Source organism: Nymphaea colorata, chromosome 14 (assembly GCF_008831285.2).
Source record: "Nymphaea colorata isolate Beijing-Zhang1983 chromosome 14, ASM883128v2, whole genome shotgun sequence".
NCBI lineage: Eukaryota > Viridiplantae > Streptophyta > Magnoliopsida > Nymphaeales > Nymphaeaceae > Nymphaea > Nymphaea colorata.
The window spans coordinates 4,654,702-4,681,656 of NC_045151.1; the positions used below are offsets into that span (position 1 = coordinate 4,654,702).

General features: G+C 37.0%; 1 protein-coding gene across 1 annotated transcript in view; it reads left to right on the top strand.

Moving 5' to 3' along the window:
• LOC126409233 (disease resistance protein Roq1-like) overlaps positions 1 to 26,510 on the top strand; it is a 40,588-nt gene extending 14,078 nt beyond the window's left edge. The window contains exons 3-5 of the mRNA XM_050075258.1: positions 24,706 to 24,820; positions 25,651 to 25,750; positions 26,445 to 26,510. Coding sequence (XP_049931215.1) covers positions 24,706 to 24,820; positions 25,651 to 25,750; positions 26,445 to 26,510 — 281 coding nt within the window. The remainder of the gene's footprint in view (positions 1 to 24,705; positions 24,821 to 25,650; positions 25,751 to 26,444) is intronic.
• The last annotated feature ends 445 nt before the right edge of the window (positions 26,511 to 26,955 follow it).

Here is a 26,955-nt window from a genome sequence, read left to right on the forward strand (position 1 = left end):
TAAATTAAATCTCTTGACTTATTGTTACACCTGTCAGAGTTGTAGGAAGTGAGAAGGATTGCCGTAGCTGCTATCACGCAAGTATTTCTTTCGAGATGCTTTCAATTATCTCAGACTTTAGAAGATTTGAATCCTTGTTTACCTTATGCCTCAAATTTAACGATCTCAAGCTGGAGGGGAGGGAGGTTGACTTGAGATCTATGATTTAATGTTTACAAAACTATAGTATTGTCATTGTATCTTTTACACATAAGAATTTAGTTGCCTCAAAGGGTATGGCAAAACTGGTTGGGTTTGGGACTTGTGAAAATGCAGTTCTTTAGTTCGATTTACATGGGTATTATAAGTATGCGTCTTAAGTGGTGAAAAATGGCAGCTAAGTTGAAGGGTGCAGTTTTGCCATAGTTGATGCTGATGTAGTTCATGACCCATAAGGCAGGGAGCATGGAGAGGTTTTTCATCCTCTTTTCAGGATGGTAAGTTGCTAATTTCCTCCCACACATTCAAACAAAACATAAGATTTTCATTTAAAAAGAAAAAAAAAATCAATCATTCAAGCAAACCTCTCATTATGTGTAGGTGGATGGTTGTAAGTGCAGATTATGAACACCAGCCTTTGTGCTCAAATTGAAAGGGGCAAATCAAAAAGTTATCAAGCTTGGCCTATGAGTGGGCCATTAAAGACTCAGTGGGTTAAGTGCACCGGTTTGTGCACATAACACATATATGCCAAAAAGAAAACATGGTAGGGGTTGAGATATTGTGGAAATTATCCAAAAAAAATATTTTTTAGTCCTGTAATTTATTTCAGTTTCTGTGTCTCTATAAAAAGCCTTTTTATTAACCAGGAGTAATTTGCTTTTGAGGAAATTTTCTGCCAACCAAAATGTAAATGGAGGAATTAGTGGAAGCATGGAGGCAGGGGAAGGGGTGGAGCCATTAACTCCTTCACCATCTTCACCTAGAGTGGTGGACCCGAGTTTGAAGTGTTTCTTAGCTTCATTGGCGAAGACACCCGAAAGTGTTTCATTCGAAAGTGTTTCATTCGACATCTTTATGAGAGCCTCGAGGAGCATGGTATTTCCACCATCATAGACAACAGAAAGTTGGAAAAGGGGCAGATATCAAGAAACTGCTTCAATACATAGAGAGGTCCAAGATCTTTGTCCCCATCTTATCCAAACCCTTTGTAGAATCAAAATGTCACTTGAAAGAGGTGACCAAAAGTGTGGAGGTCACAAGGTTGAACAGTTTTTTTTTTTCTCTTAGGCATAACATGGTGAGACATATTTTCCTTGAAATATAAATCATAAATTGTTCACCTTTTAGAAAAATACATTTTTATAAGTAACAGCTCGTTAACCATGTAACGAAGTTAATCAATGTTTCATGATCAATGCACGTAATATACACACAAGTACATATATATATATATATATATAAATACATATATATATATATATATATATATATATATATATATGTATATATTCCAAAATATTTTAGATATTGGATTCATTTCTTTAATTTTTCATGGCAGTAAAAAACATAAAAGCTTTCAAGCTACTAAATGAGCTTACAGTCTTTGATTGATAATTCTTGTACTTCACAAGGTATGACATAATTTTTCCATAATTTTTCCTTGAAATGTAAATTATAAATTGTCCATGTAATGAAAAAAAAAACACAAACAGACACCCACACACATATATATATATGCATGTAGACATATATACAAAAAATATTATAGATATTGGTTTCATTTCTTTGATTTTTCATGACAGTAAAAAAACATAAAAGCTTTAAAGCTACTAAACAAGCTTAGAGTCTTCAACTTGTTAAAAACTAGAATTTTAACTAGCCAGATTTAATTATATAACAAAACACTGTTAATGTGTATACAAGTGTGTAAAACAATTACAAGAGTTATTTTTCTAATGAACAAGAAGAACATTTATAAAATAATTCATTTGAACTGTACAAATTTCTTTGTATGAATTCTTTAACCCTTGTAGCCAATATATTGTGAACCTATAATTTTTAGTGACTTCAACGTTTGATTACCTGCAATCTAGACAAATGTTATTTAATGAATCTCTTTTTTTTTCTTTAATGTATATATTGGTAGGTACGAGATCCATAAACAATCATTTAGTTGTTGATATTTCCAAGATGGATGGCTCAGAAATTTACCCAACCACATAAAAGTCTAAAGTTAATTTCTCTCTTGTTTAATTTTTTTAATCCTCCTGATGTTTCTTGTATTACTGAAATCCTAACTTTTTCTCGTTGTGAAACAGGCTTAGAAGGATCCATGATACATTAAGCCTGTGGACAATGAGAACTGAGTTATTGGCCGATTGATCGATTTAGTAGGGAGTTCACATGGTTGCACATATTTTTTTTTTCTTCGGCATAAAATTGTAAATTATATATCATTCAGGTACTTCACAAGGGATGGCATAATTTTTTCATAAAAATATTTTGAAAAAATTATTTTACAAGTAACACATTGTTAACCATGCAACACAATTAATTAAATGTCTCATGATCAATGCACAATATATATATATATATATATATATATATATATGTGGTGAGCGTTTTTTTTTTCTCGCCAAAAATTGCAGTGAATCTCTTGAGCCTTTTCCACCTCTAAAAAATGGTTTTGCATGAGTTGGAGAAAATTTGGAAAGTACATGTTGATGGTCTACTCAGTAAAGTAGACTAACTGAACAGTGGTACATATCTGATACTAATGACAATCTGTTGTATATCCTTCTCAGTCAGATCGAACGTCTTTATAAAGTTCTTAAATATGTGAATGGGGTATAGGAAGACAGTCAGTCAAGATTACCAAGCCTCCATGAGACAAGTAGACACAATGTCAGAACATTAGCAACCTCAGTCAATTGACAAGCTGAAATTGGAAAATAGGCAAGAAGTCAGAAGGCATGTAGATTAATTCTATCATCTGGTTTTTTTTGTAAGCAAAAGTACTGAATGTGACTGAAAGACACTGTTTTATTGCTATTGGAAACATGGAACAATCAGTACTTTTGCGTACAATTACAAATGAATTATACATACCTTGTTAACTATTGCTTCCTTTTCCATTTTCAGCTTTCCAATGGATTGAGAATGACCCACCACTGTCTTATTGCTAATGTTCTTACATTGTGCATAGTTGCTTGTCTCATGGTGTCTTAGGTGAAGCTGGCTAACTGTCTTCCCAAGGTCCACATGAAGTGAAGCACAAAAGCCATGTTATTCCTCATTTGTTTTTCATATAACCTTATCATGTCTAACTCTCTCTTTACATTCTACTAAATCACATTTTTGAGAAGAAAAAACATTATATATATGACCGCTCTAGCTAGTTTGCTAGTCCTTTAAATGTGTCCACGATTACTCCAAGTTTTTCAACAGCACCATGGACCAAGGCTTAATTTTTAGTCTTGTAATTTTATTATAATTCTGATATTATCCTTTTCTGGAATTTGACATAGAATTGATATTGTATGGACTTTTTCAAATTTTGATATTAATTTTCTCATTTTATTCACATTATTTAATCATATGAATCTCTTCTAAGCCCATTGATCATTCGTAACATTTGCTCACCAACACTCAAAAATTCAAGCTAGGGCGGCGCATTATTAATCATGAGATTTTTCTTAAAGCAAAGGACCCTAAAATTTATTTCTAACAAATTAAGAGATGACAATGTTAAATTACATCTTCGAGAGTCTGCCGGTAGCCATGCGTTGAAACATTTCTTTTAAAATTCATACAGATGTCCACATGGTACGGATGGTGAAGGGAACCATTTCCATGTCCCAATCAATATGCAAGGGCGATATTGCTATGGAAGAATTTGATGGACATGGTTCCACGGAATGAAACAGAAGCATTGAGTTGCAGTCAATTCATTGAACATACATTTTGACGCTATAGGGGATGAAGCTAGCTATCTGTGAACATTTTCAGGAAACTGCATTTCTTGATAGAAAAGGAAAGAGAGCGGATTTTTGTCCACACAAAATTTAAAGCTTATGAGCGCTAAAGAGGAACAATAGGGAGGGCCGAATTAGGAAAAAGTCAGGTGAAATAGACACACCAATACCTTTCTCTCCCTCTCCTAAGGGAAGAAGATGATGGAGATTGACGTGAGCTGCTTATTTACCTGCTGCCAAAGTACGAGATATGTAATTTTAATTCAGTATTGGAGATGGATGGACCTGAATCAATATAAGGGGCAGCTTCACAAGACCTGGGTGGCTGTCTGTTTATATATTCAGTGCTTCTTGGAAAAAAAAAATTGCTGCATGTTTGCTGCTACCCATGAAAAATGAATTGATGAACTGCACAAAAACTAGGAGTCACTAGTCAGTGGAAGGATGCAGGTGGTGATTATGAATGCCAACGTTTGTGCCCAAATTGAAACAATTGTGGATGTTGATAGTGGTGGACACGTCGTTAGACGTAGCAGGTGGAAGATTGCAGGGGTTAGCCACTGGTGTGGAAGCCACTATCTACCTCCTATTGACTTGGGATCTGATTGTTTGCCATGCTTAGAATATGTGTCGCCACATGGAAGAATAGCCTGGGTAAGAGTTGACGATCCATGGGCTTGCGCAAGCTGTGTATTTGCTCCTTATCATATTTAAGTAAAGGGAATCAGTTTGCAAGGCTTTGCAAACTAAAGCTGCAAGAGATGCATGGTTAAAGTCAGTTAGCCTCCTCAGACCCATCATACCATTCTCTTTGGGGAGGCAAAGGCGGGACCATCTTACCAGATGGCTATTGCAGAAAATTTCTTTGTCTCTCTCAATGAAATTAGCACATGCCCACGCCCATTCAATTTTTTGAAGGATGGAAGGCAGGATCTTAAACACAAGCCCCCAATATGGTCTCACACAAAACAAAGTTCTAGCTATTAGGGAACCAACTCATGCAATGAAGGATGGCCATATGAGTAAGGCAAACAAATCTGTTGCCAAGAAATCCAAAGATGTTGCTGTAAAATCTGTTGTCAAGAAATCAGAAGATGCTGCCGTAAATTCAAAAGAAAAAAAATTCATCCAAATATATTTTTCTAAGGAAAGAGATAAAATAGGCATCACAAGTGGAGGCAATTTCTTGAATGTAATTAATTGTAAAAAATCAACTCCATCTTTTAGGAGTTCAAGTTGTACTTAATATTCTTCAAATAAAGGAACCTCTATCTCTCATTACAAAGTTGAGAAGAAGGATTGAGATGATTGGGGTCATAGGTGATTTCAGCAACGAGCCTCGTTAATTGTTTTCTTTGTTAATTTTTCTAGTTTGCTATCAAAGCTGCACGGTTGATCATCTGACTTCATCTATTGGCATCTATGGCAGCATCTTCTTCACCGTCTACCTATTCAATGTCGAACAGATTTCTGAGCACCAACTTCAACTTTAACCAGGTGCCATCAAAATATTCTTAGTTTCTCTCAATCACACTTACAGTAGATACTTATATGCTTTGTGCTGCTCAATTCAAACCCATCCTGATTACTTATGGGCTCATGGGTTATATTGATGGAACGAGCCACTGTCTGTCGAAAACTGTTGGAAACTGTGATGATGTTAATTCCGATTACATCTTATGGTTGAAGCATGATCAGCTTGTTTTGAATTGGATTATTACCTCATTGATGAAAATGTCTTGAGTCAAGATATTGGTTTGGAAACTGAATATGAAGTCTAGTCATCCTTAAAGAAATCATATGATTCACATTCTTGTTCATGCATAATTCATCTTAGAGGCCAACTTTAGGATCAGAAAAAGGGAGACAAGATAGTGGTTTTGAATATGCAAAATCTCTTGCACAACTATTGTCCCCAAACCTATTGATGTGGATTATCTTGTCATGCATTTGTTGAAAGGATTGCCAAATGAGTATCATGCCTTGAGGGTTTCAATGGAAACCCGATCTACATCTATGACATTCGAAGAGCTTCATGGTCTACTCTTGACTAAAAAACGTAACATGATAGAAAGGTTTGGTGTTGAATTCGATCAGCTGAATGCTTCTATTAATTTGACAAACAAGACTAATTTTACTTTCAAAATCAAAATCATGGAGTATTACTTTATCATGATGGAAGAGAAAATCATAGCAATTTTTGAAGTCATGGAGGCAGATCTCAAAATGATAGACCTCGTGTCACTTGTCAAATCTGTGAAAAACCTAAGCATTTTACATGCACCTGCTATCAACTTGTCTCCTATGCTCAAAACAATCCTCCATTGGCACCGAAAGCATATCATGTGGCCCCTCACCAGAGATCCACCAATGGTCAAAACTAGTATCCAAATTACAGGGCGTTGCATCATGTTACCAGTGACTTGAACAATTTATCTTTGCACTCTGAATGTCAAGGAGACAATAGTGTTCATATTGGAGATAGATCAGGTCTGACTATTAACCATATTGGTTCTTCTGTTTTTGACAGATTTGTCATGAATGATATTCTCCATGTGGCTGACATTTCTAAGAACCTCATGTCAGTCCAAAAATTTACTAAAGACAATAATATTGTCTTCGAATTTCACCCCTCTTGTTGTTATTTTAAGGATCTTACCTCAAAGAAAGTGCTGCTCCAAGGATGAAGTGAGGAAGGTTTATACAAGTTGATGCTGAACAAGAAAAAGCATACCATCTTTACCACTAGAAATGTTGGCATCAAGGACGCGGTTGACACTTGGCATAGATGCTTTGCCCATCCCTCCTTAAAAACTATTAGAACATATTGAATAATTTTAGTTTGCCTTTTCATGATTTTCTGCAACATGAATTGTGTGAAGTCTGTCAAAAGGGTAAGAGTCACGTCTACCCTTTAACAAGACTTCTACTGCATGGATTCTTAAATATTGTTTATTTTGATGTTTGGGGCCCTAACCCCATGTCTAGTATTCATGGATATTGATACTATGCATTATTTGTTGATGCCTATTCAAAATATTCTTGGATATATCTTCTCAAGAACAAATCAGACTTACATGAAATTTTTGAAAAGTTTAATTTGTATCCTGAGCTTGTTACAGGTGTAAAAAAATTAAAATTCTGCATTCAGATTAGGGTGGACAATATGAAGGTCTCACTGGTTTTCTTGAATCAAATGAAATTGTACATAAGATTTATTGTCCTCACACTTCAAAACAAAATGGGGCAGTTGGGAGACTGCACTGCCATGTTGTTGAAATAGGTCTCACTATGTTGGCCGATAAAAGTATTGGTCTTATGCTTTTCACATGGCTACAAACCTTGCAAAGAGAGTTTCCACCAAAAATCTTGGAGGACTTAGCCTGTTTGAAGTTATGCTCAAAACCAAACCAGATTACAATTTTAAAAAATTTTTGGATGCACGTGTGTAAATTCTATGACATCTAGTTTTGAAGCAATGTTTGATGTGAGGGGTCTTTTCGCCAACACTATTATCTCAATTAAAGCAAAATTAGTAGTGGTAAATGATAAGTGGCCTCTGATGTCAACAATAATATTGAAACCTAAGTCATTCGTGTCATGATAGATACATTAAAAATGTCAACAACAATATTGAAACCTAAGATTGCCATTCTTGTTTTTGATACATTGAAGCTTGAGCTTTTCTACTTATGTGTATAATGCTGATATATAGAAACCTGAGTTTTTTTTACTTATTTGTATGCTGTTGATACATTGAAACCTGAGTTTTTTTTTTATTTATGCATATAATGTTGCCTGAAATGTTATTTTACATTATTTTTCCTACTTACATATATTCTTTCCATAAATTTGATTTTTGAAGGACAAATCCAAGTATCATACTGTGCTGCTAAGGGTTTGATAAGGGTGAATAATTATCATAACGTAAACAATTCATTTGCAATAGAATCTACTTAAATGTTATTTAATGAATCCCATTTTTTCTCTCTATATGTTTGTGTATATTCATGTATATGTACATGTGTGTGTGTGTCCGTGTATGTCTCTCTTTCTCTCTCTCTCTCTATATATATATATAGAGAGAGAGAGAAACATTGTAGGTAAGGTACAAGTCCCTAAACTATAATTTTAGCCATTGATTTTCCAAAGATCGACAGCTCAGAACAATTCAATAAGGGTATTTTAATAATCTAGCATAAGTGTCTAACTTTTTCTCCCAATTTTTTTCAACCATTTATTTTGAAAAAATTATGTGTGTGCGTGTGTGTGTGTGTGTGTATACATGGGGGGAGAGAGAAAGAGAGAGAGATTGGTAGGTATGAGATACCTAAACAATAATTTTTACCCATTGATTTTTCAAAGATGGACAGCTGAGAACAATTCAAGAAGGGTATTTTAATAATCTAGCATAACGAGTAACTTTTTCAATTAAGTTTTTTTAACCATTTATATTGGAAAAACCAGTGGTCAAAAAGATTTTTTATAGGGTTTGCACCTAAGGGTTTAGTAACTACCAATTTCTCTCTCACACACAATATACATACATATATATATATATATAGCAATCAATGACAAAAATACTAATATTAAAATCTAACATTTCTATTACTGTTATCAAATACATTGTGACATCACAATGCATTTATTACCATTAATGAAATTATAACTTATGCTTGTGCTTTAGTTGAGATAATAGGGTTGACAAAAGGACCCCTCACATTCTTAGAATTATACAATGGGCAACATAGTTTTGGCACTAGTGCAACAAACGATTCAAATTTGGAAGCTATATGCATAAGTAAAAAAAGAAAAAAGCTTGTGTCACAATGCATTTAGTGACATTAATGGAAATTTTAGACTTTAATATTAATATTCTATATATATATATATATATATATATATATATATATATATATATATATATATATATATATATATATATATATATATATATATAGTGTGTGTGTGTGTGTGTGTGTGAGGGAAAGAGAGAAAAAAATTGGTTGGTGCTCTAAGAAATCATTTTGTCCACTTATTTTTCCAAAAATGTTCTAATTGAAGTGGCAATCTCTATAGAGGATGAACTGTTGTCCTTATCGTTCTTGCGAACCATGTTGGTTATTCTCTTTCCTTCTTCCTCCCTTGTCCATATTTTCTTTTCTTTCAATTTTCACGTGGTACAAGAGCAGAAATTTTCAATTTAATAGATGATTATTGTTAAGTTGGCATTTTAGTCTCCTTGTGGGCATCTTTGATCAGTTGGTTTTCAACATTTTCTAACGTGAATTAGAGATTGGAGGTCAACAAATTTCCACTTAATCCTATGATTTTGGCCTTCATTAGCAACCAATGATTCTCATATCATGCAATTTCTTTTACATTTGCAAGTTAAAGACTACCTTGTTTGCCCTTGAGGTGATGTATTATCATCTACAAGGAATAAACAGGTGACCGAGTAATAATCTGCCTTGTTGGTCATGTTACTTTCCTTGTATTTTGTTTCATGGAAACTTTGCTTATTTATTTGTTTTCAGTTTGTTGTTTTTATTGAAAGCTTCATTTGATTTGCTTATATCAGGCCATATTTCCTTCAAAACTGCATTGGGGTGTGGTGAAAACTGGCCATTGAGAATACCAATATCATAGTGTATTTAAATTATGAAGCAGGTATGCTTTTTGGGTGGTAGGCATATTTATTATATCCTTTATTCAAGGGTTGCTGTTTGATATGCAATGATACATTTTTTGAAAACTTGTTAATTCAAAACAGAGTTGCTGCAACAGTTGGAAAAATGTTTCTCATTATTCATAATTCATATGCTGCAGCCTGGTGGACCCACTGCTTCGTGTAGAAGTCAGTGGTACATGTGACTTGCATTCATTTGAATGCATGGGGTCAACTTTTGCTGTTATTTACATAGTCTATAAGGCATTTGGTTGAGCAGCGGGCTTGTCTGATTGTGAGTTTGTAATTGTTGTTTAAAGTGACTGATAGCATGTGCAGACATTGTTTTTCTGGTTCATTGTAATTTCTTAAATGGAAGTATTATTATGATGTCTGAATTTGATTTTCCTTGAAGGTTTGTTAGAAATGTTAGCCATCACAGAGTTTTATTGCTCATTTAATCGACTTACATGGTTTTCGTGATTGCTAGGAGGTTTAAGGGGGGTTTTGGAGTCGTGAAATGCCACGCAAAGACGCATTAAGATGTACAAACGATCAAATAGGCTCCCAGGATTGTACGCACATAACATAACCTGTATTGGGTGTGCTAATAGAGGCACTGTATTGGAACATATCACAATATGTTGTAAACATATTGTAAGTTTATTTTTAATTTAAAAATATAAAAATGGCAAAAAAAGAGGAAAAATCAAGAAAAACATGTCACACATAAATATAGGGTTATATGGCTATGATTATCTATTAACTGTTCAACGTAACCTAATCTAATGTCAAAGTCATAACATATCAAGAAATAATTTTAAAGTGTTGTACATCTCAAGAAGAAATTGTTTAATGCAAATAATAAATGAAAATATCATCATGATCATTTATCATCTTCCTGTTCTCAATGTTACTTGCATTATCTTCTTCAAATTGAATATCATAGCCAACATATCAAGACTCTTTCAAATGGTCAATTTCTCAAGTCGGCAATTTCTCTCTCAAATCAATGGTTTCTACTTGAAATGGGCAAGAATTGTTTATCTTTCAACTCTTAAAAATGTTAAAGAGGAGAGAAGAGCTTTACGCCCTGTTCCAAAAAGGGGGTTCAGACCCCATTTTTGTGTGTTTGCCAAGCTGCGGGGTTTATCGGCCTCTACTGTATACGTTACGTAAGATATACATGCAATACACCACCCTTTATGATACAATTAGTGTATTGTATCATATTTCTCAATAGATATGATACTTATTGTAAGATGTAGCTTCTTATCGTACTATAGGTAGAACACTAATTTCACCTCTTTAACTAAAAGTAAAGTACTTGGTCACAATGGGGCACATTTCATAAGCATTAAGCTTTTGAATATTTATAGAATGAATAATTTTGAATATCATGGGCATACTTTAATTACCAGAATTAACTACAAATTTGATTAGCTTAGGCTGCTTTGATAGGAGGGTGAAACACTGTAGAATAGAACGGGTGAAAGAGTACGGTTCTCGTTATAATGTCACCATGTAAAAAAATGGCAATATTTATGTAGGCGCAAGGACCTAATATTTGCAACTTTGTTAGTATAATGTCACGGTTCTCATTATAACTATCAATATCATAATTTAGCTTCATGGTGCACCTGAGGTTTAAAATTAATATTATGAATTAGCGTAATGAAATTCCAAATTCATTTGAGATTTATTATCGGTATCCGACATGAATCGTCGTGCAATATGACAAATATGAAGAAATTTGAATTCAGTTTAGCCCAATAAGTTCACGTTTTCATAAGTTGCAGGCAGTTCACCTGGAAGGAACTGTCAGCATATCATGTGGATATAATCTGTACCTACATCATCTTTTATGGAGCTTCACATGCAAATGGAACTCATTTATGACACTGAACCAATAAATAACATCAAATGATGAAGTGGAAGATTTATGTGACCTAAATGAAATTGCAATGGCCCTTGTTTTTGAAGTGTAACTTTCTCTTGTGTAAATAAAATGGTCTCATTACAATATGTAGCACCATATTATCAGACGTGTTTTCTACTAGTCGCAAACCACTATGAGATTACAGGTTACCTCCATCAGCAAGCCAAACTTCGAAGCATCACAAGTCATGAAGAGATACGATAAAGCTCTTAAACAAGTCAGGAATCACTGTTTGCATGACACAACTATAACTGTTGTGTACCAACTCACAGACTCACAGTATGTTGTACAAGACTATTTTCATCCCAAGCTAAGCTCATCCTCATTTGCTTTTCCGTTCTAGGAGGCAAGCTAGGATTAAAGTCACAGCATAATTTCTGTCTACAAACAAACTTTCAGTCACAGATTATACAGTAAAACTTGAAAGAGAATGCAATGACCCCATCATTGACAATCCAACTTGATATGGCCTGTATCACAGATTAGCCAAATCCATCAAGGATCTCTCAGAGTTCATGAATGCGTCATTCCTAGTGCTGTCTTCTTACTCAGAAAGGTTTGGGGAAACAAGGATAACATGCCTTTATGTCACATAGGTGTGGGTGCCGGAGCGGCACATCCCAAAAAATTTAGGTGCGGTGGTGTGGCGAGAATATTTTGTTTATTATTATCAATTTATTATATATATATATAGTAAATTTGTCTATACACAACAAAATTATCATTTATCAAATAATAAATTTAAAATTGCAAATCAACAATTCAACGAGTCTTTAATTTATTAATGTATAGAACATAATGCATACGACCATATAAAAGTTTAGAACAACATATATTCTATATAGTAAATACTGTAAATTACAATATAACATATTATGCAGAAGCAGAAATTGAAATTAACAGCTGGAAAGTAGAACACAGCTGCATATTATGCAGAAGCAGAAATTGAAATTAACAGCTGGAAAGTAGAACACAGCTGCACCTATAATACAAGTAACAAATCTTATATATTAATATGTTATAACTGATAGCCAATAATGTATACTGTGATATGAAACAACAGTGAAAGTGTAAAACAAAATGTTAAAAGTTAAAATGGCAAGTTACAGGTTACAACACAACTATATATCGTATACTACGAAAACGACAATAGAACAATCACTTATTTCAGGCAATGATTATAAAATCCTAAAAAAAGGTACGTCACAAATAAAAACTGAAAAACACACAGAAAATATAAAAAAATAGGGTTTGCAGCAAGAGCAAACAATTATTCATCAGTCATCACACACGTTAAAAAAAATTGGACAACAGTGAAAAAGTGAACATGGAAGGGTGATAGTGATACTTGATAGCATAATAAAATTCAATGGAGAATGTCGGAGGATTGGACATCAGAGGACTGGAGGACAGCCCGCCATCTCAGATCATTGTCGCCAGTCTCCAAAGGACAGAAAACTGATAAAAGAAAGACACTGGCTGTTAGAGGATTGAATATCGGTTGCCTTATGCCGAAGAAGGGCTGAAGGTCGCCGCTGGAAGACAGTCTACCGGTCTCAGGTCACCGTCACAACGATGGCCTCGGAAAATCATCGTCTTTCAAGTCTCTCTCCACACACACGGAAGGCCGAACTCAAAGGGATCGAGTGGTGCCCTAACGCACTTTTCAATACTTATAATGAAATAATTAAAAAAACAAAAAAAAGGACACATATAGACTCGACATAGGTTGACAGCACCCGACTTAAGTCAAACACGAGTCAGGTGCATATCAAAAATGGACAAAAATGGTCGGGTGTGGCTGACCGCACCCGACTCTTCTTGACCAAGTGTGGGTGCAAGTCGAAGCCGCACCCGCACCCGAGTCATGTCTACTTGGGTGCGGCAGCAAAAGTGAAGCGTCCGTGTGATATAGAGAAGTTATAGTGATACAAGCAACAGTGCATCCCTCGGTGTGGCAGCAAAAGTGAAACGTCCATGTGACTTAGAGAAGTTATAGTGATACGAGCAACAATGCATCCTTAATTTTTCAAAAATCATTCAACTCCAGCTTCTGCCTAATTTATCACTCAGCCGGAATGTGTAAATATAAGTTAATGCAGTGAAGAAGATGGGCTTTTGGGGACACGTTTGGTTTGCAAATGGCAAAACCTGCTTTGAGAAAAAAACATGTTTTGTCCTCAACTAGGTTATCGGTAAACTAGAACGACAGATGCAAAAGCAAATTTGGTAGAACCAAGTTACATGTCAGGTAGGCATGCCACAAGGTCTCAGTTCAAAGGAAGTAACTTTGTCAGTTAACATGAGAAACACATGAAAAGTAATGTAAAGGGATCTAAATGAGATTCAACGGGCCAAAAGTAGATTCAAACACAAGAAGATGACTTGCACCAATGTGTAAATGTTGACCATGGGATCCTTGTGCATTATCCATCAGTCCATTAGTCGATGGGTAACAAGCTTTGAGTTGGTTACTGCATGAAATAGTTGTCATTGTTTGCTCTAGCCTCCACCGTTGTGATGTTGATTTCTGTGGTTAAACATTATCTAATGGGTTCATATTTGAGAGGAAATGTCACCCTCAGAAAAAAAGGAACCTTAATGTGTCATGATGATATCTGATAGTAATAGCACATTCAAGGACTACCATCCATGATGCAGTCCTCCCTAAGTTTTCTTTCGTGAGTGAAGAAGAATATTGGAAGACATGTTGAAAACAACACCTAATATGACGTCCGGATCTGGATCCAGATTCAGACATCATTATGACCCAAAACTTATACACGTTCTAACAGGGAAGACATGTATGTGTCTTGCATGGCACATGAAAATGAAGACAGAGATATGGAAAGATTACATATGTGTTTTCATATGCAAAAATGAAACTCAGCTGTGCATAATGTTTCTTTACTTTGAACTTAGCAGCAACACTTTTTTATCCTTGGTCTGTGTGAGAACTTAATTTCTGCAACAAGTTCACTGATTTTAAAGGTGTTGTTTTGCTTAAGTGTGAGCGCACTGAAAAATGTGTTTTTCATTTCAGTAACTTTTTTCATGCTTGGAATCAACAACAGCTTTTCTGTTTATGTCAATGCTAATATACAGTTTCTGTGCCCAAGAGCAAAATCTATGCTCCTTGGTTCATAACTACTGCTGGCTGTAGTGCTTCCTGATTTATCACTCTGAGATGTTAAACGAGTCAGATGGTCTGTTGTGGAACCATCGTTGATGTTTCTGTGCTGGGTGCTCTTCATGAGCTTATGATTTTTCCAGGTCACTTTTGAAGGACTTGATAAAAAAAAGGTTGTATCACATGAGGAGACCTTTCTTAAAACATGGATTGCCACACAAAGAAAAATGTTGATAATCTACAAGGAAGCTCTATCCTCTGGGTCTGCAGAGTTGGCTCAAATGATTCAGATAATGCAACATTTGCAATAAACTTTACATAAACATCCAAAGCTAGGAATGTGTATTCAATTACAAATAGGTTATTTAATACACGTGCTTGTTTTTTTTGTTTAACTTCTTTTTGGGGGTTGCTGCTTTTGGATGTCGTCATGAAGGTTAGTTGGAGCATAAAAAGATTGCACTTCTGTTTTTTGACCTGGGCAATATTTGTCTTGATGAGATGATTTTTGCCTTCTGAGGTAGTCACAAGCTAACAATCTATAGCAGGTTCATAGGCATCTCAGAGTCTTCTCACTTTTACAATCAAACATGTGGAAAGTTTAAATAGTTATTTCCTTGCTCGTTTATCAGTCATGGGTGCTGTGCTCTTTTGATGTGCCCGTTTTCCTCAAGTAGCAATATATTGCTTTTTTTACTACTTCAGAGATTAAACTGCTCTTTTGGAAGTACACAAAGACTGAATCATTGATTTCGTGTGCTCAATTTCATCCTAGGCAGCATATTGATATGCAAAAATCTTGAATCCACCAGTTCATGGGCTTGATATGACTTGGTAGACTAACTTGTCCATGGATGCGGCTTTTATATGTCTAAAAGTTTTCATGGGTATGAGATACTTTTCTCTAGGCCATAACCATAAATGTCATTCTTGGCAATTTCTTGACAAGGTTTTCTCAATCTTTTAATTTTTTTAAATTTGTTTTTCTTTTAAAACTTCTAGAAAAATGTCAAAAATAAAAAAAAAATACATAGGATACTAGAAAAATTGTGAAATTATGTGTTTTTTACTGTTTTTCATCACCATACCAAAAAAGGTGAGGACTACAAGGATTTTAATATTAATCCATAGAAATGTTTCAAATTTTAAATGAAAAATAATAAGTATAAAGCAGACTTGTATTTTAAAGTGAAAATATGATATGATCTAAAAGGTGTCAGGTTATTTCTATTCCAGTAATGTTTTAAACAATAGCAATACTTTACAATATTACTAGTCAGCTCAAAATGGTGACAATGTTGTGATATTTCAAAATATTGTGATTGCACTCGAGGCACATGCATGACTGCTGAAATTTGGTTTGGCACTATATGTATCTGCTTAATGAGAGGGTGCTCACAAGTCAGGTTCAAGCCAAGATAGGCTATCTAAAGCTTAATTTGAGTCATGAAGGAGTCGGCTCAAGCTGATCTTGAGTTCACCAGCTCGAACTAGACATTTTTCAGTTTGAGAGAGCTCTTGAGTTTAGCCAACCAAAGCATTAAGAGGTTTTTTATATGGAGAATCACAATGCACTCTCCTTAATTAACATGCCTTCTCGCATATTTGACCTCAATTTCAAGTGTTAAACATGACTTTGTTATTAGCTTGACCTTGCCGGTTCATTCCGGGAGATCCCAATGCATCCTTAGCTGACTTTAATTCGCACTTAAAAAGGACTATGAATCAGTGGTTGTATGGGATATGGGTATATAAAGTCCTGGTTTCTCAGAATCTTATGCACAGGACTCTTCTCAAGTCTGAAATTATCAAAATAAAAAATCTAACATGGGTAGGCCATCAAGGAACTAGTTGGGGCTAGCAGACCTAGTCAGTTTGAGCAAGTTGGATATTTACACAGGGTAGGTAATAGGCCAGCCACTTAGCAAGCACCTTAGGAATTAACTACTTTTAAGAAGTAAAAATAGTAGCCCAAGTGAACTGCTCATTGATTACTTAAGAGCTAAAGCAACTTAAAGCTTTTGTTATATATTAAGAAATTAAATAGTGACAACTAAGAATCCTCAGTTCCTAACTATTGAGGAAAGAGGAGAGAAGATAAATAGATTGGCAAGTCAGGGTTATTGGTAGTCGAGATCTAATGTTCTCTTATATTTGTTTATATATATATATATATATATATATGTATATATATAAGAGAAAATAACAGGAAGGGGGGAAAAACAAATATGCCAGGGATCAGTGAACGACTGGTAGGTACTGGTCGACTGGCTGGTCATGGACCAGTCAGCTTATCTCCAACTAGGTTGGCTAGTCTGGTGAGTGCTGACTGTAAATCAGGCCCAAACTTGAGAATATAAATGCTTCAAAAGATTCACTCTTGAAGATCCCAGCAACTTCAATAGGTAGCACAAAACCAAAGACTAAATGTCAAACTTGAGGAGAAGATAAGAAATATATTGATCTCAAAAGAATACACAAGAGAGGCCTAAAAGCCTTAACCAAACAAGGAACAACAGTCCCTTATTTATAGTACAATGAAAGGAAGAGAGGAAGGAAGAGTTGGCTGTTGGACCACCTCCAATGGCTAGAAATCTAGCCATTGGAAGCTAGTCCAACAGCTAGTTCCCCTTTATAAATAAAAATGGTAAAAACAAAAAAAGAAATAAAAAGGTACATAAAAAGGAAAAAGAAGTAAATGAAATAAAATACATGAACACCTATGCATACATATATATTTATAGAGACAAATCATACATGAAACTAGATGTATGACAGTACATATGAAATATACATATGTACACTTACATGATATCTAGTCCTTAAATTTCAAGGAACTAGTTGGGGCTAGTGGACCTAGTCAGTTTGAGCAAGTTGGATATTTACATAGGGTAGGTAATAGGCCAGCCACTTAGCAAGAACCTTAGGGAATTAACTACTTTTAAGAAGTAAAAATAGTAGCCCAAGTGAACTGCTCATTGATTACTTAAGAGCTAAAGCAACTTAAAGCTTTTGTTATATATTAAGAAATTAAATAGTGACAACTACGAACCCTCAGTTCCTAACTATTGAGGAAAGAGTAGACAAGATAAATAGATTGGCAAAACAGGGTTTTTGGTAGTCGAGATCTAGTGTTCTCTTATATTTGTGAATATATATATATACATATATATATACATATATATATATATATATATATATATATATATATATATATATATATATATATATATATTCACAAATATAAGAGAAAATAACAGGAAGGGGGGAATAACAAATATGCTAGGGATCAGGGAACGTCTGGTAGGGACTGGTTGACTGGCTGGTCATTGACCAGTCGGCTTATCTCCAACTAGGTTGGCTAGTCTGCTGAGTACTGACTTACTCACCTAGGTAGACAACATAGTTTAAATCCATCCAAGAGATGGGATAGCATACCTAGTCTGATGCAATGATAAGTTACACAGGGGATCTATTCCATGAAAATGGAATATGGCATGACACTCAAGTCTACGATGAAAAATTTTTAGTAATAGTGTCATATGATCTGCAACTCTACAAGACCTTGTTATGTGGTCTTAAACCTTTCTTATCTTGCCGCCGGTGACCTGCTGCCATCTTGCCTATGCAGGCAGGTCTGCTGGCCATAGCAAGGTGTTGTTAGGCCACCAATGGTGAGGGGGGAGGTCGCCGGCCTCCTCCTTCTCGCTGATGGATAGGGAGGTATCACCTCCTCTCTTGACGAAGTGTCGATCATCCTTTTTTCTCTCTTTTTTTAACCGTTTTAAAAGCAAAAAGGTGGGGCGTCCATGTGATGCTCGGCTGGCCGTTGCATGGTGAAAGACATTCTCTCTCTCTCTCTCTCACACACACATACACACACACACACACACACACACACACACATATATATATATATATATATATATATATGATACATAAACATACGTACATACTCCCTGCAAACCATACCTGTGAAACTAATTTCACTTTATTAGCATACAAATTTTAATTATCGCAGGCATAAAGTACTAAGTGGAAGCAGTAATCTCACTTTGCTCATCATATTTTTTCTTTTGATAATAGCCTTTCACCCTCCAGGACTGACCCCTTTTTTCTTGGTTTTTAAACCTTTGCTGTCGTAGGGCAAGTGAAATTTTTGCCATGTTTGTGGGTTGGTGCATGGGTGGGCAAAATTTCACCTGAAGTAAACATTCTGTATATTTTTTTTTCATGCTACTTAGACCCCTCATGAAAGTAGTTTCACTTTAAAAAGTTGGAGTACCTGTAGATACTAGTAGGTAGCTTTTCATTTGGAGATAGTTTTTCATTTGGTAGACAGCTTTTCTGATGTACATGGCTTAACACTTAACAGGCTATTTGAACAAATGAAAACACTTGAGAGAGAGAGAGAGTGAGAGAGAGAGAGAGCTTGTCATTGAGTTAGACAGCATTCTTCCCTGTCAATCTTAATTCAATCTTAAAAGTTGAGCAATTTGAACAACTGAACATATTGCATGCAGGTGAATTTAGTGAAATCATTCAACGATAATGATGGGCCTCTATGGAAGCATTCCCTTTTTGGAAATCCTAATGATCCAGAAACCTTCAGGTTAGTGTTTCTCCTATCATTTATGGCAAAACAACCTATGAAATTTGTTGCTATTCATAATTATGAAGACGTAGATTGCATGGTATATTTCTGGTCTTTGTGTTGTATGGGAATTATTTATTATTTTATACAGTAGAACACTCATATATAAATCAAGGACTTCAGTTCAAATTGCACTGCAGAGGGAAGTGGTCTAAACTGTAGAGACTTTTCGTACAGCTAACTTTTTGAAATTATGGGAAAGTGATTGTAAACCAGCGCTACAACAATCTCACGACTGGATTAAACAGAAACTTACTCTTGCAATGACCTGCAAGACCATCAACAACACATAATCAAGAGTCTCTTAAACTGAAAAAGAACATAATGTATTGCTGCTGAAAACAATCATAAAACAGGCTAAAAGGCCTTAACCTTACATGGGACAACAGTCCCATTTTTATAGAAAACTGACAAAAGAAAGTGCTACTAGTAGAGCCAGCTCCAATGGGCTAGAAAACTAGCCCTTGGGGCTGGCTAACAACTAGCTTGGCTGAACTTAAAAGAAAAATAAGTTCAACTGACAAGGGACACTTACAAAAATACAAAAAGGAAAAATAGGGAAATACATAAAAGAGGATAAAAAGTGACTACGCAAGTAAAACCTATGAACACTTCGTAGAACTATATATACAAATCGTACTTCAAAGTTCAAACTAGCAAAGTTATGATATATGATACATATAAACATACCCTAGTGTACTTACATAAACACCTACATATAATTCTAACAATAACAAGCGTGCTTTTTATCAACATGAAGGCCTCCAACAGTTTTGTGACACTACTCTCCAATCTCTGAATGTTATATAACCAAGGGTTATTGGTTAAGAGTCTTGGTAGAACATTTGAGGTTCATTACCAGCTCTGACATCCTTGCTCTTGCTGCCTCTTTTTTTTTCACTTGTTGCAACTTGCAAGCAACCACAAAATCATGGTCTCAATTTTTTTTTTCTTTTACGACTTTATTATTTTTAAGTTGTGTAAATAGGTTGCTCAAGCCAAGTTTAAGCTGAGTTCGGCTTCAGCTTCTCTTGAGTCTGAGACAGCTTAGTTGGAGATCAAGTCCACCAACTCAAGTTAAGGTTTGCGAGCTTAAGACAGCCTGAGCTCAAATTGAGGTCGGCTATATGTATGTGGTGTGTGTGTTCAAAACTCTAAATATAAAGGAAAAAGAATTTATGAAAATTTTATATTTCTACTATTTTTCTCACAAAAATGATTTCACAGTTATTAAAATGTTAAAAGAAACCCAAAAAAGTTCAAAACATATTAAAAACATTTTTCCTGAAAAAAGGTGGAAAAAAACAGAGAAAGAGATCAGTGCACATTATTTTCTCATACGTAAGCAGCTGAGCCAAAACGGATTGTCGTGCATTTACACATTATCGTACATTTATGTGCTAAGAGATTATCTGCTCAAATTTTTTATTATTGCTTTATAAGTTTATCTTTTTCAAATTTCAACTTGTGCTTTAATGCCATCACAGAATTTCTGCATTTTAAACTTGACATTTCTTATCAGGAGAAGATGTGAGGTGGCTGTGATGCTTGCCGAAAAGAACTTTGATTTAGCTTTTCAAGTGATCTATGAGTTCAACTGATGCGAACCTAAATCTGTCCCAGCCGACGATGGTTGAGGGAGAGGCCGAGGCCAGGCCAAAGGCTCGTAACCAAGGCGTGAGCCTAGGCAAGGCAGGCTGAAAGTTGGCTGCCGAGCAAGAACTGTCAAGGCCAAAGGAAAACGCGTTGGCCCATTGCGCAGCCATGGAAAGGCACCAGCCGAAGAAAAGAAGCGCCGATGTGGCCGACAAGGCCAAAGCATACTCAGCCAAGATGGGTCGAGCTTGTAGGAGTCACGCCAAGATGGAGATGTTGGGCGTGAGCATCCAGGAACCTAAGGAGAATATCTCCCAAGGCTCAAGGAACCGAATGTAGCGACATTCGAGCTTAGGGAGGTTAACAGAGTACTTGGAGGTGCTACAGTGGGCGGTGTGGGTGGAGCACCAAGCGACCAAGTACGGGCAGAGCAGAGACCGACTTGAAGATGGGCACGATGCAATAAATGACCTAGATCCGGTAGAGGTATAGTTGAACCTAGTGTTGTGTCTAAACCCAGGTCAAATGGGGAAGTCTAGGCCGGAACCTAGACAAGTTACCCCTCGGGCCCACAAAGCCCAAGTCTTTATTGAACCATGAGACATCTCGTCTCGATTTCTCTTTTATGCACTTTGCTTATGTTGAGTCGTTTTTATGTAGGTATTTTGTGTCTCAGTTCATTCTTAGAACTGGTTCTAAGTGAGCTATAAAAGCTTGTTTGTAAGTTGTTTTTCATTATGCTGAATATGAATTAAGGAAGTTTGGAATGAGTGTTTCTCCTTCCCCGTGTGGGAACCCATCCTCTTCCTCTTGCCCCTTCACTGGTGGCGACCGGAAATTTCCAACAAATCTGTCCATGGTTCTGGCTGATTTTTGAAAAGGTTTGGCTTCGATCCTTGGAGGTCACCGGAATCCTCCTTGGGTGACTTCAGCCTACGCGCAATTTTCCCCGACCAAGGTGCTTCTTCTGCACGATGCAATCTTCCTCGACAACGGAGGTAGATTAGAGGCTAGTTGAAGCCTCGAGAAGGCTTAGAGAAAACTAGCGGAAAGCGGCTAGTACCATCGGTGGAGAAGACCAGTCGAGAAGGTGGACTAGCACCCTCAGGTGAGAAGACCACCTAGTAGCTGGCTAGTACTTGAGCATCGACTCCGGCTGTTAGAGATTTAGGTAGGCACTGTAGCATCTCCCAGTCCCTGTCCTGTCTAGCAGAAAATCAAGTCCTGTGAAAATCGACCCTAGTAAGCTTCTAGACCTCTGCCAAAACCAGAGGAAACGTTGCTAGAAAGGAAGAACAACGTTTGGACTGCTTTCACGGTAAGAAATTGAGAGATTTGCCGGAACCCATTGGTAGACGGCCAGTCGGGTTCTTGTGAATTAATCGGTGGATTGCTTGGAAAACCTATTCACGGCAGCAGCAATCTAACTCAAATTGAATCGTGAAATTGTTGTCGCAAGAGGACAGCAAATCCCCCTTCAGCCGATCCCAAAATCGAACAAAATCGTCTCACGGCTTGAAGGAATCAAATTAGTGTGTGGGCGGAAGGTTCAGACAAAATATGAAGCAACCAAGGGCGAAATTCACTCTCTTGTTGGTTCAGTTAGGATCGCCCAGGTCTCAGCCTCATTCTGGCCAAATCTCAGCTCAATCGGACTTCAAGAGGCTGAGAAATCGTCCCATTTCAGGCGTTGTTTAATCGGTAGAACAAGCGGAAGTTCCAGGTTGCATCTGTAGATTCATGACAGTAGTCTTTCTTTCGTTTACTCAGTTAGGATCGCCCAGATCTTAGCTGCAATCTTTCAAGTTTCGTCCGATTCGGACTTCAATTGAGCTAGTTGTCGCCGGAAAACCACATGCTGCTATCTTTTCGGCGAAACCCGACGGACTCCAATAATTTTCCGCTTCTTCCAAGTTTGCCCATGTTTCATTTTATTCAATATCAAAGTTAGAATTAATTGGCAAGGGCATCCTGGCCTTTTGAGCCATCAAAAAAGTAAAGAAAAGGAAGGCGAGCGGTAACCGTTACACTCAGCTGCCTCCCTTGACCTCCTTGCTTTTAAACCGAGAGTTACAAGGCTCTCAAGCTCATCCAATCCCCACCATCCAACTCACCACGTGTCATCATTCAAGGCCCCCAAGGCCACTCACATATCACAACCTCCAAAAGGGATTAAATCCCTTTCCTCACACCACTCCACACACCACCTCCTCCATCATGAAGCATAAAGGTGAGTAACCCCTCTCCTTGCCAAGTGTCCAAAACCTCTACCAGTTAGACTCCCTTCCTTTTATAAGGATTCCTAAAACCCCATGAGCTCAAGGATCATCATCCCTTGGCTCGCCACCTAGCTCCTCTCATCATTAACCCTCTTAAAGTCCCCCCACCGTGAGTCATAACTCCAGCTCTAATGCATCACCTCATCTCGCATCATCTCCATGCCGTTATTGAGGAATTAAGGTACGTTGCAAGCACCTTAGCTAGGTCCAATCCTTCGCACACCCTCAACTTCTCAACTCCTTGTAACCGACCCCTATCCACTCCATCGAGCCTTAACCTCACTTAATCAGCCTCCACCTTGTGTTAACTCCTCCATATCCTCATTAGTAGCCACTTTTATCATTAGTAACATAACCCCTCACCAAGCCCCTTGGTTTAACCCATCATCATAACCGACCCTATCATTAGTGTCTAATCTAGTAGGCTTAATTTTCCACCCTTTATTGCATGACCCTTAGCCTCTCCCTAAACCATAACCAACTAGTCCATAATTAGCCTAATCGTTGCATTAACCTCATTTCACTTGGCTTTACTCAAGCCAACCCATTACTGTAACAGCCTAGATCTACCTAGACCGGACCCACCTAACCCATACTGAGCTCACCTCCTTGTTCCGAGCATGGCCTCACCCCTTGGAGTCCATTAGTTAGGTTCATCTCCAAGGCTGTTCGTGTTCAGATCAGAGCTATCAGTTCAGCAGGCGACAACTTCACACGGCCTCATTGCTGCACTCATAGCCTACAACAGCCAATGAACCACGCGCGCCTAGGCAACCTCGGCCAAGCGGGCCGAGTCCCTGCCTCCTCACCATCATGCTGCAATATCCGAGAGTGGCTTTGCCACTGGATTTCTCTCGGATCCCATTGCTGAATAGGCCGACCTCTCTTCGGCCAGGTAAACTCTAAACACCTTATAGAACGCGGGAATCGGGTGCATTTTATTTGCCAGCCAGTCTTTGCCTACAACAACCGTGGGCAGTCCCTCCAAGGCAATTTGCCATAGACACGGCTGTGGGTTAGCGAGACTACCAAAGGAAAGGGCGTGGTTTGGCCATTCTTAGGCGTATATGGAATGGTTTGTATGCGATTGTTGAGTGAGTTTAAGAGAATACTTTGTATAGCTCGCGATTGTACAAGCCTTGATCCCCTTAGTGCTGTAGTAGGTTTTAACTCTTGGGTCAGGGAAACGCACTTGTATCTTCTACCCAAGGAACTAATAAGCAGGGCTTGCTGTTCAGTGGGGATAAGTTTTGTAAATATAATTTGTTTTTGTTTGAGTCTACAGCACCCTTGAGTGATCTTGGGGAGGGACCGACACGAGGTCAGCGGATTTGCGATGCCGGATCTAGGGTCCCAACATCAATCTTCCTGGTAACCCCTTGATACTTGTTCTCTTTATGGTTATACTGTCACTTGATAGTCTTCTTTGGATCCTCATATTTATTTCTGAGTTGTACTTATTTATTTGTAATCTTTGTTGCAGCTGTTGACATTTATGCTGCTGTGGCAAAATCACTTGCTGAGAGAAAGAAAGGAAATCAATTGACAGAGTTTCTAAGGAATATCAAGGGTACAATCGATGATAGTGACTGGGACAGGTACAATCTTGATCTGATCTTGTAGACTGTTATTCTCAATTATTCTTTGTGAACTTGGATCTGGTGAATCCAGTGATACTGCAAAGTCAGCTTAGTAAAAAGTTCAAGAGCTTTTGAGGTTCTTTAGGTTTTAGCACTATCAAGGCCATAAACTGCTTGGCATGAAGGACTGAGATGGTATTTGGATATTTAACTAGATTCCAGCTGTATAGGTCTTTCCATCCATAAATATAGGCAAGAAACCTATGATGATTTTTTTTTTTTTTGGAAGTTAATGCTTGGGCCTGGTTGGTGACTTATAACTTGACATGTTATCAATGAGTACCTTCCAACCAAGATGGCTAATGGAATTTTGACTCTGTAAAGATACAAACTGAGAACTTCAATTGGTTTAATGCTGGTTGGTTCTGGGTTATCAATTGATGTTGTTCTTTGTCCATAAAAAGATGTAAAATCTTTCTTGTGTTTGTCTTTAATATAGGTTCTTCTGGCTGCCATTGTCATATATGCAAACAAGCACAGAGAAAGGCCAGATCGACTTATGGACATGTTAAAAGTGTGCACAGGTAACATTTTGATCATTGATTTATTGGTCGAAGCTTAAGATATAAATTGGAGAGCTAAAAGGTTATTGAATGCTATTGATATGTAAGCTTACATGATAAGAACTGCCTGCGAATTTTCTAGTAAGCAGTCATCTCAAAAGTCCCTATAATTTTGCTGCTCTTTGGGGCAATCCTTGTGGCTGTAAGGATTTGTAGTTTTCTGGTCCACAATAGTTGAATTGACTGTGAATGGTTCGTTCATTTGTTTTTCCAATCACATTGCAGGAAGGTGATAGCATGTGTTATCTGTGGCCGTCTCAAGACATCGTTTCAGATTGCATCTCGAAATGGAAGCACAGCAGATGTTGATTATGTAGCCCATCAGGTATCGGTTCTCATGCTCTATTCTCCTGTACAGTTTTTTTAGCCTCTGTAATAGACACTTCTTACATTACATCAAAACAAAAATTTATAGAAGTTGAAACGCTGCCTTATCAGTATTTTCTTAGTGAACGCCATATAAGTTGTCTGTTTTATTTCAGTCCATACTCCATGTGCATTCTTCCAGCCTTTTTATGTCCTACAAAACTAAATCCTGCCCATAACAAAGCTCTCATTTGGCGTCTTGCTGCTAAGCATACTTGTTTCTCTAATTCTATGCTCTTCACAAAGTAAAACTTCCCAACTTTCACTGTTAAAAATTCTTAGCAGCTTTTTTTTTCGATGATTCTAAGGTCTAACTTTGATGTTTAGGAGTTAATCAAACTATGGAATCAGGAACCAGGCCTGTATATATACTAAGTTGTGTCCTTTAAGACGGAGGAGTTGCCCTTACTACACTTGGAAGTTAAATTCTAAAAAGTACAATCCTCAGGTTTCTTTGCACAAATCAACTCATTTTGCTACTAGCTGGTCCATTGTCGTATGTGACCCATTTTGATTCTCGTATCAATCTTGGGGCAAACTTGCAATTATCTTTCTGTCATTACTGCTGGTTCATCTGTGGACTAGGAATGAATGGCTTAGTGGAGGATGCATATTGCTCTAACACTATCAGGTTTTACTTCCAAATATTGCAGGCCTTGCTGTCAAATTCCCTCCCAGTTGTCGATATGTGCAGACAGTGGTTTGACCGGAACTTGTAAGTACTCTCTCCAGCAGTGCTGTAAAATCGTGTACAGATCAAGGCCAAAGGATACAAGGCTAAAGGTTATGAGCCTGTTTCCCTTTCCCCACTTTTTTGGTTAAGAATATATATGTACCAATTTTGACTGTGTAAAAATGACTTATTTTTTGAGTTGATTTTATAGTGATCTACTGGTGTGGTCTCCCGCTCTCTCTCTCTCTCTCTCTCTCTCTCTCTCTCTCTCTCTCTCTCCCCCCTCTCCTCTCTGTGTCCCTGTTTGGAGCATTTATTTTGCCCTATGGTTTGTCAAATTTCATAGGTGGTGATTTTTTATGCAAGGGAAAATTAACGGGCTATACAAAACAAAAATGTGTGTTGGATGATCGTCAATTGTTAAAAACAATTTCAACTCCTAAAACAAATAATTGTTAGTCACAAGTGAGAGCCACTAAAAAATGTCTGAT